The sequence below is a fragment of the Lampetra fluviatilis genome, chromosome 15 (assembly GCF_964198595.1).
Source record: "Lampetra fluviatilis chromosome 15, kcLamFluv1.1, whole genome shotgun sequence".
Taxonomy (NCBI): domain Eukaryota; kingdom Metazoa; phylum Chordata; class Hyperoartia; order Petromyzontiformes; family Petromyzontidae; genus Lampetra; species Lampetra fluviatilis.
In genome coordinates, this window is record NC_136289.1 from 7,816,999 (window position 1) to 7,837,951 (window position 20,953).

Sequence of the window (20,953 nt, forward strand, 5' to 3'; positions counted from 1 at the left end):
AAATATAACATCTTCAGAGCCTGAAAATATACAGAATTAAGTAAAACCACAAATGCTATTTTTTGTCATTGGTGACTGGGCTGAGGACATGAACTCACTACACCAGAGAACGACGCATAATCATAGAATGAATTCCACCTATGTAAACTTTTGGTGTTCTAAAAGTGTAATATCCACATACGATCATGTATGTGTAAATGTATGTATATACTTTAGAACACCGCATCACACTTAACTCCATTGGGTGATTTAATTCAGGTACGTATTAATTAAATTCAACAATAGCATCTTTATTCAATCAAAACAATAATTTAGAACACAGAGATAAAATTACTTGTAATACTGCAAAAAGGCACACACTCTAAAATCTAACCAAGATGGCACAAATACGTTTCATCAGCATAATTTAAAACAGAAACATAAATAAATTACAGTGCGCTTAAACTCACGACATCTCACAATCAAATCAGTGTAAATCACTATTGCTATGAAAGCACTTGGGACCATAGGAATGTACTATTTGCATATTTAGAAAGTAAATTATTATACGGTAGCTGAATAGACATACAAAACGGGCCATTCGTTTGCTTATACTGGATTTCACCAGTTATTGACAATAATTCAGGTTGTGTCTAGATTTAAATACATTTACAGTATTGCTTAATGATCTAACCTTCGACATTTTTCTCGACATTTCACAATGCGAGCTGGTTTTCAAATGAAAATATTTTCTATCATCGTTACTCCCAGGCAGTATATATTGTAAGGCCCTCAATTTTGACAACCCTAGGCAGATTAGTGGAATTTAATTTCCTCATTCATCGCAAGGTGGGTTTGGTCATTGATCTTAAAACAAATATTTAATGAATAACGACTCAGGGGCTCAACCAGACACGAAACCACCAGGAACTAATGTGGACAATGCTGCATTTAAATTTTCACTGAAAACTCGCTTTGGTCTTTTCCCTGTGATACATTTTGCAAAACAGTATGCATTCGTTGAGGCCACAGTCAAACATTCAGATAAAAGGCGCCCCCTGCTGAAAATATGTCATTCATGATTGCGGCTGCCACGTTAATTTACTTCATGGGCCGACAACAATGCAGCGAGTCATTGTCATATGTTTAGCGACCGATTAAAGAATTAATTTGCTACAGCCTGCCGCTTTAGGTGATGTTGGTCTTTTGCTCATGAGTACCATTAGAATATGACTACCTGCCTGCAATGCTTGTCCAGGATAACACCGCCGTTCGCCAAGGTATCCTGGCACAGGGTGTGCAGACAGCTGATGGAACAGCTGCAGCACCCACCTGGTCAGCAAGTACACTCGGAGCAAAGCAGAACCAAAATAAACGCCGACCAGGCCCACTGAGTTCTGAGATTAGAACGAGCGATTCTGACGACTGGAGTTTTGTACCGTAACCCTGCTGCAAGTTTTACACAGCATTCCTTGTGCAACCCTGCAGTGTAGGTTCCCTACCTTCCTCGGTAAAATTCAAGTTAAGTCACCGCACCTTGCATGAATCCGATGTGTGAAAATGAAAAACCGAGCCATAGTGAAGGCAGGAGGAATGAAGTCTTAAGTATAATAAATGCAGGATTACATTTATGCAGTGTTGGGATGGGTGTTTGGATAGGTGTGAGAGTGGGCGTGGCAATGGGTAGCGAAATGTGTGTTGGAATGGGTGCTGAAATGCAGATCGGGAGGGGTACTGGGAGAAGGGCGAGTATTGGAATGGGTATTTGGTGCTCCATTGGGACGGGCGTCAGAATGAGCAGAGGGCACCGTATTGGGCTGGACATAGGTGTCATCTCCCCCCTCCTTCTGGGCGATGACGCACCAGTTTGCATGATCATAATAGGTGCACACAACTCGCAGCCCCGCTACGTGCCGCTCAATCATCTGAGCCAGCTCTCCCTCGCGAAACACATGGTAGTAGCGCAGCCAACGGGGTTCTTCCGGTGTTTCTCCTCCCTCTGCCCCGCCGCCATCGCCATCACCTTCCCCATCACAATCGCCATCAGCATCATCATTACCAAAGTCTTCCTTGGTGCCATTTCTCAAATGCTCCCCGTTCTCGGTTACGTCCGGGCTCTCTGGACGGCCCCATTCACAGCTTCTGGCAGTACCGTTAAATAACTCAGAGTCATTCCACACATGGCTGTCGCTGTCACCCTCTTTTAAAGAAAACCGGAGGCCGGCAGAATGACTTTCTAAGGGCTTCTTGGTGATCTGTGTCATCCCCCGTCCCGCGAGCGTGCAACTCCGACGCGGCGCTTCTACAAGATCTGGAAGGCAGACCTTGGAGCGCGACGTACTGGCAAGGACCTCCACGAAGCGAGAGACCTCCTCGTGTGATCCCAATGCTCTCCGTGCAGGTAAGAAGCCCGTACGATCGCCGACACTCACATCTATTCCGCGCAGGCGTAAAAATACATCATCCTCTTCGTCTGAGCTCTCCGTTATTCGCATCTGTTCAGAGGCAGGATCTTGGTCTAGATCATCCAGTCCCTCTTTGCTAGAATTTTGGGTGCTTGGCAGATGGCTTGGCTGGAAGAACCCACAATTGTTGTGCTCAAGACTTCGGTGCCTTGTGGGCTCTGCGCTCGGGCGGGTAGCTGACCCAGATGACCCTGGATGATGATTAGCACTCCTGGACAGCGGCTCATCCAGCGACCGGGAAAAGAAGAGAGATGCGAAAGTCTTCTCCAGCGCGGTGTAGAGGCGGCTCGAGCTGGACCTTTCGTCGATGCAACACGAATCACTTCTGTTTCCCATGCGGAGGTCTCCACCACTGGAACGCTTCACACCCAGGTCTCCGACAGAAGAAGAGCTACTTCCACGGCTACCACAGCACGAGCTCCTGCACCGGTTGCCGTGGTCGGGGCTGCCATTCACAAGAGATGCATGTTTGGTCGGTTCCCTGCTTTGGTGAGGCGTAGGCGAGGAACCGCCCCAGGTAAAATCACTGTTCGAAGAGGCAATTTTGTTGCAGATGTACCTCCTCATATCAACACCTCCGTTTTCACAGTAGCTAGACTCCTCTGCATCACGTCGCCCAACGTCATTTTCCGAGAACCTCCTTGCAGATTTGTAAAATTTGACGTTGGACAAATCCTCGCTCGACCGACGGCAACCGTCACCATCTCTCATCGCGTGTCCTGCCAAGAGCCGTGGAGACGATGCCGTCAGAGAGCTTTGCCGTGAGGGCGGCCGCTTGCCGTGCGCGTCGACGGTGGAAACGCCAAGTGGAGCGGACGGGTGCCAGGGGATAAATATGTCCTGCTTGTTGAAGCGCCGCCGAGTCTGCTCCATGGCCCACACGTAGACCATGATGCGTCCACCGGGGCGGAGGGTGCGTGACATCTCGCGCAGGGCACGAACACGCCGCGACTTCGTACAGAAGTGGTGCAGCACTGTCAGCAGCAACATCACCAACAACAATAAAATAACGTAATTTGTTAATTCGTCTATTCAGCTATACAATGAGATTAATTAATGACATGTTGAATGTATCTTCCAGGAAAGTATAAGAAAACGTTTATTAAAAAACATAAGTTAGATCCTGCATTTGTGCACTATTTGTTACCAAATATCTGAATAAATGTTTGTTCTTTCTAATAAAAAAAGAAAATATTTAAATTGAGTGGTTTCCGATGATGGGTACGTCTTTAAATATAAGAAGCTGAATCAAGTTGTCAATTTGTGTTTTTTTTGCGCAAACATTTTTTTAAAAGTAGTTGTTAGATAAAAATTGTTAAAAAATATTACCAGGTTAATCATTGCCTGGCAAATACAGGCTTTATGAACTAGTGATCATAAAAGCACAGATTACCAACCATGCCTCAAAAGGCAATGAATTATAGTTACGCGCCAAGCCCAGCCCTCTCCACAACACCAGTACACCCAGCAGCACAACTTCTATGGCATAGCGATGATAGCCATTCTTTGATAATGAAACCAAGTGATTTTGAACCTAGTCTGAGGTTGAAGAGATTAATAATGAAACACTCTGATAAAATGTACATCTGGAAGAAGCCCAAAGGTTATTTCAAAGTCATTTGGCTTCAGCTAGTCATTTTAACAACCGATGAAAATTAACGACAGGAAATTATGCAAGAATTTAACAAAGCATACTGCACAGATGAGCTATACGAGTTAAACAAAAGTCGCAAACATCAAGTTCCCCGAGCAAAAGAAAACACAGTACATGTTTGAAGTCCAAATCTGAAAAAGACAACAGAGTATATATAGACAGGGAACATATTGAAGGTGGCCTGGGATCATTGATTAAATAAATAGGTAAGAGAGTGCAGGTTGGGGTGTTTTTTTTTAAAAAAAATTGAAAATAAAAATAAACATACCAGTGTGTCTAAAGAGGAAAGCTTGCAAAAGCAGGGCCTAGTTAGTGCCTGTTATGACATGGATTGGAAAACGTGATTCTGACAAAAAACGTGGAACACAAAACAAAATCCACACAAAGAAACGTGGAGAGATGCATGTAAAAGATATTACAGAGAAAGAAAGAGGAACAAACGAATAAGATTTTATAAAAACATCAGAGATTCCGTATGCACTGTGAATGAAAGTTGGCTTAGGCATGACACATCGCTCTAAGGGATGGTGGCTCGTGAATTAGACTGATGAAGGAACGGTAGCCAAAATAGGGAACATACGCGTGAAGATGGCCATGACATAGATGGGAGCAATAAGATCAGCAGCAAGATGGATTGAGGCATCCCGAGACTGTGGGAGATGGTGATGGCTTTGTAAGGCCTTTACCCAGGAGTGGATTGAACATGGCCACTGACGATGATGATGAAGGTTGAGTGATTTACTATTCGTAAATCAACACCGGCGGCGAGCAGACCAGGAAGAGATAGACAAACCTGCGATGGAGATGACAGCGTCAGCACAGCCGTCTCGTAGTGGCAGACGCAGGTTGTCCGACACCATGACCTCGTGACCTTTGGCACGGGAAGCCTGGACCAGTGGCAGGCAGTAGTCGCAGCCCAGTGTGAACGCCTGCCCGTTCAGTGCCAGGTACTTTCCATTGCCGCAGCCTGGGGAACGGGAGAGTGCGAATTACTACGCGCACCTGCACGTGTGTGTGTCTGTGTGTGCGTGCGTACGTGCACATTTGTGCATTGTATGCGTGTATGAGTAGTAAGTGCCAAGGTCACAGTGTCCCCGTGTTCAAAACAAGTGCCGTGTAGGAGTTCATGTTTCCTTTAGAGTTGTTGAGCCAGCAATAGAAAATCACGTTCCTCTTCCGAATACATTTACGTACAAGTTTAATATACGCTGTATTGGTGGATTGTGGGGAATAGAAAAGAACTTAAAAGGAGCCGGGCCGGGCAGCGAGCTAGGACATCAGATGACAGATGTGCAAAATGAACAATGCCATTGAAGCCAATGGATGGAGAAACAGTTAAGTAAGAACATTTGACATTGCACACTCTTATGAGTCCAGTCCATATTTCTACATATTTCCAAATTGTTATAAAAGACAAATGTATAACAGGCCAGCTATAATAGTCAACTTTCCTCAATGTGTGAACATGCTGGGCTGGGTGGCTCAGAGGTCAGAGCACTGAGCTGGTAGGCACGAAAATCTCCACCTCAAAGTCAATGTTAAACTCTTTTCCCTCTCTCTTCTCTGAACGATGGCCACTTAATAATATAAACGCCCAACTTTGTCTATCTGTGATGAACATGATGAACGCTTGAGAGGGAGAACGAGGCGATTCGGTGTTGATTTTGCCTTTTGTTTTACGATGACGATAATTTCCCATTCTCCCCGTATATGCTATCACAATCAACAAGTCGCAGGGACAGACGTTCGATTAGGTTGTTTGGGGGGCGCCATAGGCACCCCCCAAACAACCTAGCATATTTTATATCGTTCTATTACAAAAGTATTTACAAAAAACTGTGATTTCTTTGAGATTTGTCACGACTAACAATGGAACAGCAAAATCTTGTACGGAATATTTTGTTGTTGTGCTGTGTGCTTGTTAGGCATTTAATGATTCACCCCCCCCCCCCCCCCGTAGAGATTCTATGAATCGCACTAATTGGGGTCATGAATCAATACAAAATCCAATTATTTTTGTCTCATTTTAGCCGTTTCTTATTTTTTGCCTGGATTATACAGTTTTGTTAGTCCATGACTCAAATGTAACATAAAACAATAGTTTGCAAATAATCTGCATGAATAATAAATAACTGATACTTACATGCATTGTCTATTGTGAATTTAAGAATAGATTTGAATAGCTAGATATGTACATTATTTTATTCTGAGTTCGTTGTCATGTTGTGTGTGCCTATTTCATTGTGCATGTCATCGTACCAGAAATTTGTAAATAAAATCCGAATTAGATTTATGTGGCATTAAATGTGATTGTATCCCATGACACTGAAATAAAACAGTTGGCATATTAATTTTACAGAGATATACAGTTAAAAGGAAAAGGAAGATAGAAAGGTCTCAGGCCTGGACTTAAACAGGGGCAGGGAGTCAACACCATGGATGACTGTGGGGAGTTCCAGACTATGGGGGCAGCAGAGGACAATGAACAATCTCCCACTTAGTGGAGGTTGACTGGTGGGCTTCGACAGAAAGCCTCGAAGCTCTTGCCTTGGTTGCAGCAGAGAGCGCGCGTGTAAACAGAAAGCCTTCGTTGTTGGATGCGTGATTGCGAGCACCAAATTTCTCTACACTGCGCCGCATCACATCGTGATGCATCGTAACGTATCGCGGCGCGAGCGCTCACCAACGTCGACGATGACGCTCCCGGGCGGCTGTCCCTGCAGGAAGTGGCGCACGCGCGGCCAAGCTCCGTAGCGCGCGTCGTCGAACGACGGCGCAATCTGCGCGTAGATGGCGTGCACATGGGCACGCTCCAGGCGCCCAGCCTCCGCCAACTCCATGGTGGCACTCTCCTCCCGTCAACCGCCCTCAAAGCAACACCAACACAAACTAAACAAGTTAGCAAAATCCATGCGTCCGCGTGGATTACTTAACGCTTTCTAACATTCAAAATTTTTAATTTGCAATATCGATGCCGACAGGTGGCTTTCAAGGTAAAATTCATTTGCATATTTGCAAATAGTTCTATTTCCTCTGGTTTGTGTATACAGGTTTTGAGAAACCCTTGAACGATTTGGACGGTTTTCCATGAGCTACAAACCTTAATAATACACACGTTTGTTCACATTTAATCATCTCAGAGATCATTATTATGGACGGATGGACACAGAAAATGCAGAAACGCTTTCAACCTTCGTTGGAAAGTGTTTAAAACAGTTTGACTATTTGCATGCAGGATGCAATGCAGGACATGGTGGTGCATGTCTGTACACTAGCTTTTTTATATTAGTTCTTAGTGGACCATCAGTTTTGTCGATCTGAAAAAAGTTGCTGGCCTGTGAGCTAGACAGGTGATGGCCATATGGCAGGTAGGTTCGTGAACCCAAATATACCGACGTTTGAATGTTATCCCCTCGTGTATGTGTGTGTTTTCTCCGTGTACTTCAGGCAATCGCGTCTTACAACAGAAATAGTCAAATGACGAAATGCAGATCTTTGCTGGAAAAAAATTGTCTTGATACTTAGTGAGAATTCCTGGATAACTAAATGACATTATCACTATTTATAATCAGGTAAGCACTCCCTGGGACATGTTATTTTAAGAATGGAGACCAGGGATAATAATTAATATAAAATAAACCAGACAGCAGATGTAAACTTGCATCCATGAATTCATAACAAATAAGGCCTCAGTTGTGAAATCGTCGGCATGTATTTTACAAAACACGCCGATGCATTTTCGGAATACATTTGAAAATTTGAATAATATAATCAGCCTGGCGTGCTGTTTGGCCTAAAGTGTGATGCTATCAATAATACCCCCAAGCCTAACCCAAACCATGAACATGAATCACCGAGTGGCTGGGCGAGCATATACTTATGCCGAACAAAATCCTGTAACGCAGCTCCACTGATTACATGTTTTGTCCCAAAGCTCGTCTCCATAGTGCATTAAAGGGCCAATCAATTCCACCCTCCAAACAGGGGCATGGGATTCCTGATGAGATGATTTAACACTTACACTGTAGAAATCCCACTCACTGAGCCGCAGCAGTCACTGCGGAGATGGCCAGGTGAACTGTGTTTTGTATCAAGGCTGTCTCTCATTTCCAAATGTTTAAAAATACAAGGGTGGCTGGTCGTACTATTATTTGGTCTTTAAAGCAATAATTCAAGAACAAACTGGTGTGGGGAAGTGTTAAAATATGTTAAGAATAAAGGTTTAGAATTCAGAGCACGTGCACATGAAATGCTCCAAATCCATGGGGACAGTAAAAAACGTGGTCTATGTGCAGTCCCAATGCTCGCAATGAATATTATAGACTATATAGTGGATACAATGCACTGAATAAAATCCATTCATATTCTTTGGGTCTTTCGGTAAAGCCACGTAGATAGAAAAATAATAAAATTATCACGACGTTTCGATCGCAACACAAGCAATCGTCATCATGTGAAAAAACATAGCGAGAGAGCTGCCGAGGCAGGAGAAAATACAGCGGGAGAGCTGCTGAAACACGAAGTTACATAGGCTTGAGATGAGATCAGCCCAAGGGTAAGTGGGCGGGACTAGAGGTGGTTCGTTTACATTGACATGCTAATCTCTCACAATGCAATGGCCACCTCCACAGCTGCGTCGTCGTCATGGAGGTACATCACCGATCTAACATTTACATGCAAATTCAATGTTGCCTCCTGTCTGTGCTACAAATCACAAACGACTTCTCATACCTCATTCGAACCTTGCTAAACACAGAGATCCACGCAAAGCCATTTTCACAAAGGTTACACACATTACTTAGTTTGTACACAATCCTGATATCTTAAGTACACTATGATGAAACATTGCAACATCACAATAGAAATGTTCGTCTGTTTGTAAATCTATTTTATCCATGTATGCTCTCCCCCACACTTATACCATCATGACGAGCACCAATGACATACCAGCAATTAAATGTGCATGACTGTTGCACAAAAAATCTACACCCATCTTAACACTTTCAGCATTGTCCTCTAATTAAAATCCCTCCCAGGTGTGCATGCATCATTATCACGTGGGATAAAGTCCACTGGGTTATCTCAGTATCCAGTTTTTAAATTATAAGCCACTGTTTTTTCACCCAATTATATTTAAGGCTTTACTCCAGCACGTTTGTTTCTTCCGACATTTAAAATTAAATCACGCAAAGCGCAGCCTTGGTGATGCTCTCCTGGGTAAACATGTCAACATTTTTATTTGTATATGCTTAGTACTGCATATTTGATTTAAAGATGATTTACAGGGGCTTTACTGCTATGCAAGAAGTGTGAACTGATTATGAACCTTATGGCGGGACCCCAGGGTCCCGAATAATCGGAAGTCAAAATCAATCCTCTCGTTCTTCACCAAGCACCCGTCGTTGCCAAAATTGCCATAGTCATAAACAAAACTTTGACTAGCACATCATGTAGAGCTCGTCGAGAGGAATAGATTGCCGCATGGTTCGCCGTCAACAAACATAAAATGACGTCGCAACACAGTTTATGCAATAGCCGGGGGCTTAAGGGACCCCAGAGTCCCGCCATAAGGTGCATATGATGAAAAACTAATCAGACAGAAAAGTGGTACAGGCTGGAGATTATTTTACATGCATTAGTGTTTATTTGTTGATGTTGTATGCAATAATCAGAATGCAAAACACTAAATATTTGCGTATATGTTGTAGCCTTACAGTTCACGCCATGGTCATGGACCAATCAGAAGTTGGCATCCATAAAAAAAATGTAGGATATACGGGAGAGTACCAAGGCCCAGGTGGTGCAGTCAGCAAGTCAAAACCATTGTAGCCTTCCTGCAACAACAGCAGCAAAAAGACGACACTAACAACATTCACAATTCATCGTCCTGACCATGCAGCGATGCCTTAAGCTAACCATGATTCTCAATGTCAGACAAATGACAGTCCGTAATGTCCGCTCGCAAGCCCAAGCTCCTACAATGCAGGGGACAATCCTTAACGCAGCGCTGTGGAGGTGGGGGTTGGTGGATCATGCAAAGAGTTTTTTTATTGTGTGCTGTGAAACTCCCACTCTGCTGGGCCTCAAGATGGTTAAGGGACGGTGGTAGTACAGCAAAATTATTATAATATGGTTTTCTCTGGAAACTCTGTGGTTTCCACCTATATGAAATTTAGAGTGGAGTTGGCCAATCATCCAACATAGAACCCAGACGAAAAATTTATCTTAATACTCTATAAGGCTTTCCAGCGTAAATACCTAATTTAGTAACAACACGTAATAATAACACCATTCCAATTTTGTGGAATTGTTGTGATTGTCAGGTTTTATTAAACAATGTCATGTCATGTGAACAAGCTTGTATTAATTAAACAGGACAGAGCATCAACAGTAAGCAAAAAAATTAATCCATACCTTAGCTACGGCCACCGAGGCCCGATCAATGCATGCCGAGCACATTAAATTCACACAATGACCTTGCCGTCTCCAATCAGGCTACACATACAGTACAGCGAGCACCGCGTAAGGTTATATTTTGTCGTTCTTTAGAACAGCCCAAACAATAAAATTGCGCAATCCACACACCGAGTAATCTAACAAGAGCAACTTTGCGCTGACGAACCATATATTTTATAACACTTACCAACATAACTAGTTTAGCTCTGTTCCTTTAAATAAAGCAGACGAAGACTCACATTATGTTACTGTTTTTCAAGAACGATCCATGAATTTTATCTTTAGACACAATTATGTTCCAAAAAATGTTAAATAACCAAAGGTAAATAAATGCATGACGCACCTTCCACAGCACTGATTAAAAAAAATCAGTGGGAGCAGTAAATGTCACCGCTTGGCATTTTACCCTGCAGACGTTTGCATGAATAAACCTTGTACATTAATTCAAAGCTTTGCTACAACCAGACTCCCTCGAGAGGCATCAGAGGACGGCGGGCAGCAGCTGCAGTCGCCTCGTCCGCTGCGCACTTCTTGTAGCGTGGTTTAATTGCGAGCAGATGTCTGTTCATTCACGTTGTGTCCTTTTCCCAGCCTTGTGTAAGACGCCCACACACAGTCGTAACATCTTAATTATTACAGCACCCATAGATCTGGCGGAGTAGCTCTTACCTGTGCACGGCTTCAATGGTCCACGCCAGCCAAGGGACACTCGTTCTGCTGCTGTGACCTGAGGGAACACACACAAGGCTGACCTTCAGTCCTCAATGAACAATCGGGTGTCTCTGCATGCGTGCAGCTCTGGGTCTGCGAGGAGGAGCTCTGCTTGCGTTGTATGAGACCCCCCCCCTCCCCACCATTCTCCCCACGTGCCCCTCCTCCTCAAAGAGAATCCTCTCCGCCCCCAAGGCCCTCACCCCACCCTACTCTTCCCCGTCCTCCTCCACCGCTCCCTGCATGTCTCCCTGGCAGGCAGCTGCACCTCCATGCTCATGACAGTGCAGACGCATGCGCGAGTGTCTCATCCTGTGAGTGCGTGCTGTGCATTCTCACATGGTAGTGAAGTGAAATTATCACGTGAACATGAAAACATAAATCTAGGCAGTGCAGTCAGTCAACCTTTATTTCAACCAAGTAACCACCCATTCTAGAATAATAGGTCTGTTATTCAAACGAGACCTGGCTCTCCAAAGGGTAATACCAGTACGAGAAAGTAAATTGTACGACAAGAAAATCAAGTGTAACTGTATTACTGTATAAATAAAAGGAAATGAAAGCTAGATGTGTGAAAGAAAATAACACGAATTACATAACGTGAAAAACGAGGTACAACATCAAAGGCAAATTCCTATCACGGATTTTTGGTAATTAATCCAGTTTATCATTGAAGACCAAGAGGGAACGGATGTGCGCTACAAGAGAGACACCAAATGATTCCACGTTCGCGAGGCGTCGGGAACGAAGGAACATTCTCCCAATCTCCAGTTCATTCTTAATGGCACACAACAAGAAACCATGCGCGCTGCATCTAAGACTGCGGGGGTTTGTATCCAGGATGAGAAAACAAAATATAAATAGCAGATCCGTGCGGAATGCTTTCAAGACGAACGAAGGCTATGGTAAGTCGAATCCCCATTAATAGTGGACGACAGCCTAATTAAAAATAGCAATGACAAAACCTACGGCAGCAGTAAAAAAAAAGCACAGTGGGAGTTTCACATTCCTGTGGCGAGGGGGGCATGAAAGAGAACAGTTACTACTGGCCTCCCATGAGGTGGTGCACTTTCACCAATTGATTAAGACCAAGCTTTAATCTGTCAATTAATTTAACTTTAAAAATATATATAAAATGAGTCAGCTGAGCAGCTGCAGCAATGCCCCTCCATGACATTCGGTGTAACGTGTCGTATTAGCGGGAGGGACTGCAGATGAACTATCCCAAGCAGCAATGATGATCTCCCACAGCCTTCACCGGTTGTTTTTAAGCTGCGGGCCGGGGTGAGTGTTCCTAAGCATGCAAGTTGAAGAGCATAAAGTACACATCCGGCTTATCCACACAGTCTGTGCCAGGAGAGGGGGAGGGAAGAGAGGTCTCGGGTATTTGGTTAAAAAAATCCAATCCTTCGGAGACATCAGCTCACAAACTCAACGACGCACCCGGTCTGTCACCGTATGGGGCAGGCTGCTGTTGTCAGGGCTAAAGACCTGTAACAGCTAACCATGGCACATACGTGACTGTTACATGTGCATCCGAGTACAAATTTCTCTGATGATGATGACTGATAAGTTTGACATTAATGACCGTGATTCAATGATCATAATCGTGATTCAGATAATGTGTGATATAATTGACTCGATGATGATGATGGTCATGACTTTAATGACGATGAAGAGCGCAATAATTAATTTATACAAAATCCGCAATATGTAATCACTGGTCACACTTTAAAGTAATACAAGCCTTGGGTTATTGGGACAAACACTTCACACTTACCGTTGTGCCTTTCAAAAGCGCCACGTGCTAGTAAAGCACGCGCACGCAGCAGTCACTGAGAGCATCTAGTTCACTGTTAACGGAGAGAACAAGGACACGCGTGTACAGAGCTACATCAATATTTACCTGGGGACGGCAGGTGGGCTCTGGATTCAGACTCCGGGTGCCGGGTTGGAAGATTCTCTTGGGCACACGGTACACGGGCACCACCGCAGCACAAGATGTGCCGGCTCAGTGGAATTACAGATCCTTACGAAAGCATGACGTGATGCTGACGGACATACGGAGAGATGAAGGCTGCGCCGAGTAATCAAATTAAATATCCAGCACCTGTGCTCACTGCACGCTTTTTGTGTACATAAAAAATATATATATTTGACCTTGAGCAGTCACCTGTCGAAAGGCTATTGTTCTTAAAATATTAAATTAGAATAAATGACATTAATAAAAAAACACATTTTTGTGTTTCTTCCTATTTATAAAAGAAACTCAAAATAAAAAAGGTTGAACACACTCTCCACGGCAAAGGGTCTCGCGGCTAAAAGAGGCTTTTTGCCCAACGATTAAAAAAATCAAATAACGCACAGCGCTAATCCGTTGTTAACCAAGATTGGAAATGCCCGCGATCTAAACCCAAAAACGTTGAGTACCGCACAAGTTGCGGTGGTGTCATTGAAAGCGGCGCGACAGAATAACGCGGTCTCTGTCTGCTCGAACTCGGGGGTCCCCTGCCGTGTGTGCCGCCGAGCAGGTGGTGGTAAGGAGCTCCGCCCCGGCAGGTTGTGCACGCTTTGTCCAGAGCCGGTTCCCATCGGCAGCTCCGCAGTGAGACAATGAGCCCGATCTGTTGCCTTGGCTGCAGGGACAGTGTGGATAAACCGGGTTCTTGATACGTCATGTGGTAGGCAAAGCACGCCCGACACACCCTGCACAGGTCTGAACCTTTTTTGGGAAGAATTTCCAATTTGGATTTTCTTGCTTTCATTTTTTGATTATAAGTCATTGAAACGTCTTTCAATTAATCAACTACATATTAAAATCAACGAATGACGACTAATGAGTTGAAGAATCAATGTCTAAGAATTTTTAAAATAGATTCTAGAAACAATATCTCATCTTAAATGGTTGTCTCTATTTTGCCGTGGGCAGCGACGCAAAATGTCACGAATTATGAGTGACTACTGCAAACGAGACTCCTTGGAAAAAAAGTCTTCACAGGGAAGTGCTTTTTAATCGACGCCTGAGAACGTCCCACGCAAAATCCCCTGCAGGGAACACCACCAAGCAACCGCGATCATCGGTGACGTGGTTAACACACACACGGCTGTTCTTAATATTCTTGGTTCTTTCGGTAAAGTCAGAAAGAACCAAGAATATGAATCCCTGCAGTCACGAAAGCTTTAGATTCTTAATCTTTAACAATGATAAAATTCTACCCCCAAGCTGGTGAAAATAAAAATTGGCGAGTGAGAGTGACACCCCAAGCTTCGCCACCCTCGTTCGTTTGAAACGAGTGGATTTTTTCGTTAAGCGTCCATGTGAAAATTGGCGACGAAATGTCAGGCTCACAAGCCCGAAGCTCCCCTGTTTTACACCGAAACAGGCACTCCCATGCGGCGCTGTGGGCTGCACAGACTTGTCAAGACAGAGTGCAAAATGTATTAATTGCATGTTTAAAAAAATAACATGTTTCTAAAGGAAGATGACTGTCGTACATTTCACAATGTAGTTCCCCAGGAATACAGTATTGTAAAACGTGGAAACTCACTTGGCATATGAATGGTGTTTAATTTGCAAATACTCGGGTAGATATAATTATAACACAATCCTTAATCGATAATTTAAAACATATTTAGACATTTCTGAACAAAGCACACCCAATAATGCCACGGATATTTATATTGCAGTGGCATGAAATGTATGAGTGATACTTATATACTTATAAAACTAAGTCTGGCAGCAGCACGATGCTCCCATTATAATTTACAGATGGTCAAAAAGGTACTGCAGAAGGCCCTTTAATTTATTTTGTAATTTTTCCTCAGTTTTATCCTGATTGTGTTGTCGGTGTCAAATCATGGGACAAAACTGAACCTTATGGTGGGACCCCGGTGTCCCATAAGCCCCCGGCTCTCACATAAACTCCGTTGCGACATCACTTTATGTCTGTTGAAGACAAACGATACAGCAATCTATTCCTCTCGACGAGCCCTACACGATGCGCTAACCAAAGTTTCAAAGTTTTGTTTATGACTACGGCAATTTTGGCAGCGACGGGTGCTTGGTGAAGAACGAGAGGATTGATTTCTGGTGGGTCACGTCGTTTATGTATGCGGTGGGACGGAGTCGCCAAAAAAATACATTAATTACGATTTTGACTTTCGTTAATTCGGGACACCGGTGTCCCGCCACAAGGTTCATAATCAGTTCGCACTTCTTGCGGAGCAGGACAGCCCCTTTAACAGCCCACAGAAGCAGATGCCACAGAGCTACCTCTGTCATCCCTCAAATGACCTCTGACCCAGAGAGTAGGGGGCAGGAATTCCCCACCTGCTCTTCGACAAATAAATGTTCGTCGCATGACAGTCAAACTGAAAATTGGTTTAATTTTTTCGGAGCAATAATTTAGCCAGAAATAAATTTAACATTATATTTTTGTACAAACTTTGGTGACCAGGCTCACCACACTAAAGAACCCAGTTTAATTAAAGGAGGCTTTCGATTTAAAGCTTTCGTGACTGCAGGGATTCATCTTCTTGGTTCTTTCGGTAAAGTCACGTAGAAGGGAAGTAATAAAATAATAAAAATAAAACATAATAAAATTATTCTCACGACGTTTCGGCCACAACGCAAGCAGCCGTCCTCAGGTGAAAACCAGGTCCGTCGAGGCGACAGAGTCTGAATGAAACAGCACACGAGCTTGGATCAAAGCTCCCTTTGATGCTGTTAATCCTGCATAATGCACATGCATATGTAGTACTAATCACATTCCTGCATTTCCCATAAATATGCTAAATTCCTCTTGATATGCAAATTCCTTTGTCAAGGCGCCCAGCTTATATAGATGCTCCAAGCTCGTGTGCTGTTTCATTCAGACTCTGTCGCCTCGACGGACCTGGTTTTCACCTGAGGACGGCTGCTTGCGTTGTGGCCGAAACGTCGTGAGAATAATTTTATTATGTTTTATTTTTATTATTTTATTACTTCCCTTCTACGTGACTTTACCGAAAGAACCAAGAAGATTACAGGAGGCTGCCTGGATTCCAACAAATCCAGGATCTCTTAAGATGTGCTAGCTCAGCGCTCTTACCTCTGAGCGAGCCAGTCACTCATAGTAATAATATATCAATATGCACACAGTATAGCTAGCAACTTGGCTTCACGACAACTGGAGATAGATAAAGAGTCCAGAGTCACCATCGGCGACGGTTGAAGCCACACGAACAGCTATCCTGCACCAACGGATTCACAGAAGTGGTGTGGAATAGGGAAATAGCAATGAAACTCAAGAAACGTGTGTAGCTTTGAAGCGTTTAAATAATTACGTGTGTTATTTATCAGCTCTTACGGTTGTTGAGCAAGTACATTTTATGCCAAGAAAAATACCCAAGGACAAATCCAGATCAGGCACTTTGTTATGCAATTAACCATAGTCGCTTCCATTCGTTTTACTCGCCAGACAGAACACTGTAAACCATATCCTGCAACAGAGCTGCACATCGTTGGGTAATAAAAAAAAATACCAAAGCTCTTATCTCAATCCTGAACGAGGCTGCACACTAAAAGCATTTCATTATAAAGCAGTTACGTGATTCATACACATTTATATGGCCCAGCAGCTGAAACTAAATCATAATTCAACATGACATGCAATCTAAACCCAGCAAAACCAGAACCCCTCTTTGAAAAGCACTTTGTGAACAATAAAGTCCTTCAAGCCCAAGCAATCACAATGTATGTAAGGCAGGCGACCACCGCCACACACCTGGTACCAAGGTTTACCAGTTCACATCCTATGCCAGACAGGCCCAATAATAACGGACGGCAGCTAAGTTGTCACATCCACATCGTTCTTTTGGGAAACAATTTCATACAAGTATTAACAAGCAACAGAGGGTCCGAGAGTGATGGACTGTGGCTACAATTCAGGGTGACAAAATCCACCTGAGGTTTTCCAGTCTCTGGCCACACATACTGGTGGTTTAATAGAAGATGTAACTTGACTATAATGACAGTGATTGCTTCACAATAGTAATGCCCTTTATTTACCAAGGGTAGCCTTACCGAGTCTTGAGACTCTTTTTCAGATGAGTCCTGCATTGAGATGTTTGTCCAATCCTATCGAGTGTTTAGCTTCATGTGAGACCATAACGACAGCTCACCACAGATAGATTCCAAAATTCATTTGTGTACGACCATCTTCTGGCCACTTCAGAGCCCAATTTTACAAGGCCTCGTGTTCCCAGGCAGACTCCCATCCAAACACTACCCAGACTCACACCTGCTTAGCCTCCAAGATCTGACGAGATCACGAGCACTCAGGGTGATCCGGGAATTGGTTTCCTCCACTGGATGACAGCGTTTCAACCAATGCAGCTTCCAGAAAGTTGTGGTCTGGCAACCGCAGCCCAACTCACGTACCAACAATTAAATATTCATTGGGCTTCAATTAGGCAGGCTAAATAACTAGACATATTTAATAACAAATTGTTCTACTTTCATTCTTATACGTTGACTAACTTCGTGGTTTCTAAAATGGCATTATTTTTCTTAAGAGACCACAGGCATCAGTGCACTGCAGCTATCGACTCCTGATATCATCTGTTCATCTATCGGTTATTGCTTCGATTAATCGAACAAAAAATCACGATACAAGTTCCATATTATTTTGCACAAATAAGAAATAATGTCCGTACACAAGGCTCACAATGCATTGTTAAGCACACAAGGCAGGCAGGGATCATCATGGCGCCACGCTGGGCGTGCTCTGCAGTAATTTTGCAGCATTTGAAGGAAGTGATGCTCAGAGGCAACTATTTAAAATGGCTGCCAATTAACTGATCACAGAATGTTTTTTTATAGCTTATACCAATTGATTAACCTATTGCTTATGACCAATCATTGTGATGTATGCATTGTAATTTCCATTACAGTATATTTCAGATTGGAGCTATTTCTCATTTACCATGCACTATATTCTGCATGCATTTATTGTCAACATACAACGTGCACATTTTAATCGTCTTGGGAAGCAGGACAAGTATTTTTTTAAAGAATTTAATTTAAATAAACAGCCTAAGGCCACTGAGCAAATCACCAAGAATGTGCGCAGAAGCTAAGCTGGAGTGAGCCTGGTTAGTACTTGAACAGGTGAACACCAGGGCTTGCCAGATGTTGTGTCACTCCCTCACATGTGAGCTTTCTCTGGATTATTCCCACATGAAGCCAGTCATTTATAGTATTGGTCAAACATCCCAATGCAAGACCATCCTTAAAACAGTTTTGAAACTCAGTGAATTAAATAAATATTTGGGATGTCTCACTTACCAAAGCAAGAAAGTCAATTGTAAAACTGGCAAAAATGTTTTTGCATCTCAGTTTTCAACTAAAACTAAAGTGCATTGGGGGAGTTTGTCAGCCACAAAGTGGAGCTATGAGCTTACCACTCTCTTACACGTTCCTATTATCTGTGCAATGCTACCTAGACAATGACCCTGCAATAAGAAGGGGAAAATATAAAATAGGTGACGTTTTGGGCAATGACCCTTCTTCATCTCTCCTCCTTTAAACGAGGGGCCACACCAACATGCAATGCCAATCGTTTTCCTTTGAAGGCAGCGTGCTTGTGTCGTGTTATTGACGAATGCGTTGAGTGCTTGTTATGTGTGTGTGTGCACCATTGCCAACGCAGCATCACGATAAACCTGTGCCGTTTACCTAGATAATGACTGCTGTGCTAATAGCAGCCCCCCCCCCCCCATCATTATCTTTGCTTTCAAAGGGCTCCTATTGTGTGCACGCAGCTGCCTGTTTGGTTGAATGTTGCATTGTCTGAGACAGGCAATGAAATGTCCCCTACTGACCACAAAGGGACTTATGTTGTCGTGTCCTTACATTCCCCTTTCAAAGGCATTCTTCACATTAAAGCTGCTATATACAATACGTTGTTTTTGATTCTAAAGTAATTTCTCATCCACTGCTGGCTAAATCCCTCCATGGCTTGGGGTTGCTTGACCATACCTCCCCAATGTGGCAGGGCAGTGCGGGTTTAAGGGTTAGTTTTACTCCCTGGGGGCGCAAAACTGGTTCGGATCTCACTCACCACTGGCGTTAGCCCTGTCTGGGAATTGAACCGAGGTGGCCGAGCTCACACTGCAGTTTGATAAGCACTGCACCACACCGCTGCACTCCATACAACACAGAATATATAACAGAATATTGTACGTTCAATAGAGACACAATGTATGGTGTACTGTGTATTAGATGCAATACCAAACACAATGTGGTATGAATGAATACATTACACAAAGACTGTGTGCTTTATACAGTACATGGTGGCTGGGTGTGGTGGTGTGAACTACAGCCCCGAAATCCGGGGCTGTAGTTCAAGTCCATTCTCACCACGTGCGTATCTGAACTTGGCTCGTCCCACAACTAGGTGGGTTCAGCCTAAAATATGCGTTTACCTGGTGTGGTGTGAAAAAGAGCTACTGCACACTGTATATACCAAAGTCAATGTAAACACAGCAGATGAATAAGTGTGCGATGCTGGCCAAAACCAAACACACATTTAACATAATAATGTATTTTTTCCCCTTTTTTTCTGGCAACAAAACTGAAACCTTTTTACGAGAAATCATGTCTGCATTAACCGCAATACTTGTGGTCAAAATGCAAACAAAAAACACACTCTGATAATATATTCATGATTATAAACAATTGCAAAAATGTTTCAGTTTTGTTGCCAGAAAAAAAAGGGTAAACCCATAATTCTTATATTTTGGTACTGGCAAAAGGAGATCTAATGACACATTTATCATCACAGTGATTTACATCGATGTGCATTAATGGGTGCTCGCAAACAATGCGCGTTATGTGTGTTACTGTGTACCTGGCTCGTGCATTGCTTAAACATCCTCCACCTTAGCAGACACGTGGTCGATCCTACAGGAATATAAACAAGAGAAAGCGTAATTAATCCTGATACAATTAAAAGCGGACACGTGTTGACTGACGAAAGTTAAATACGGCTAACGCAACGTTGACCAATGCAGTCGATGGGGCTTACATCGTGGCATGCGGGCAGAAAAGTCCTCTTCGCTTTCCAACAGAACGATTGACTGAATTAAATTATGTTAACAAACACACGTTCGGTTATAAACGAACTTTAGTAGTAATGCAGATCATCATCACAACTCGCAGAGCCGTACACTGCCACTTGTGCACCAACACCACTACTGAATCTTCGGCGCCTCGGTTCTGCGATTTAAAAAACGCGATTTATCGTTAAATAAATTAATATTAGAACCCGAATCGGCTCCCGTAGCGGTGACGCAACCGCGTCAATCCGCCGTGGGGGATTTATATCGCGATAATCGGCGTATCCGAGATTTGAAGTTTTCGTGACTGCAATGATCCATACTCTTTGTTTCTTTCGGTAAAGTCACGTAGGTAAAAAAAAAATTATGATTGAATTTATTTGTTTTCATTTTAATTTATTTTATATATTTTTACCTACGTGACTTTGTCTTATCGTGGACAATTTATATCGTATGGGCAACGCTACCACAGCACAGCGACATCTGAGCAACAACAAAACCCGACACGTTTGTCAATAACTCTGCCTGAAAAGGAAACATGTACAATGTAAAAAAAGATAAAATATATAAATGCTTGTGTGCACACTTC

General features: G+C 43.3%; 1 protein-coding gene across 3 annotated transcripts; it reads right to left on the bottom strand.

The window, feature by feature from the left end:
• Nucleotides 1–269: 269 nt before the first annotated feature.
• On the bottom strand, nt 270–20,509 carry TRMT9B (tRNA methyltransferase 9B (putative)). 3 transcript variants are annotated; one of them, XM_078863061.1, is made up of 8 exons: nt 20,334–20,509; nt 20,157–20,209; nt 13,172–13,901; nt 11,224–11,281; nt 9,813–9,932; nt 6,782–6,965; nt 4,892–5,065; nt 270–3,418 (listed from the first exon to the last, which is right to left on the bottom strand). In XM_078863061.1, exons 6-8 carry the CDS (start codon nt 6,936–6,938, stop codon nt 1,608–1,610), a joined length of 2,142 nt encoding a protein of 713 aa, XP_078719187.1. In that variant the 5' UTR covers nt 6,939–6,965; nt 9,813–9,932; nt 11,224–11,281; nt 13,172–13,901; nt 20,157–20,209; nt 20,334–20,509; the 3' UTR covers nt 270–1,607. The 3 variants fall into 3 exon arrangements, with proteins under 3 accessions (XP_078719187.1, XP_078719189.1, XP_078719188.1); XM_078863063.1 differs by lacking the exon at nt 13,172–13,901; XM_078863062.1 differs by lacking the exons at nt 13,172–13,901; nt 20,157–20,209; nt 20,334–20,509 and having other exon boundaries at nt 11,224–11,407.
• Between the last annotated feature and the right edge of the window lie 444 nt (nt 20,510–20,953).

Bases quoted from the DNA above. Each gene is read 5' to 3' on its own strand.
- TRMT9B (XM_078863063.1), bottom strand. From the start codon at position 6,938: ATGGAGTTGGCGGAGGCTGGGCGCCTGGAGCGTGCCCATGTGCACGCC. The intron at 5,066-6,781 runs GTGAGCGCTCGC...CCCGTTCCCCAG, and splicing joins GAGCGTCATCGTCGACGTTG to GCTGCGGCAATGGAAAGTAC. The intron at 3,419-4,891 runs GTTTGTCTATCT...TGCTGCTGACAG, and splicing joins CGCTGTCATCTCCATCGCAG to TGCTGCACCACTTCTGTACG.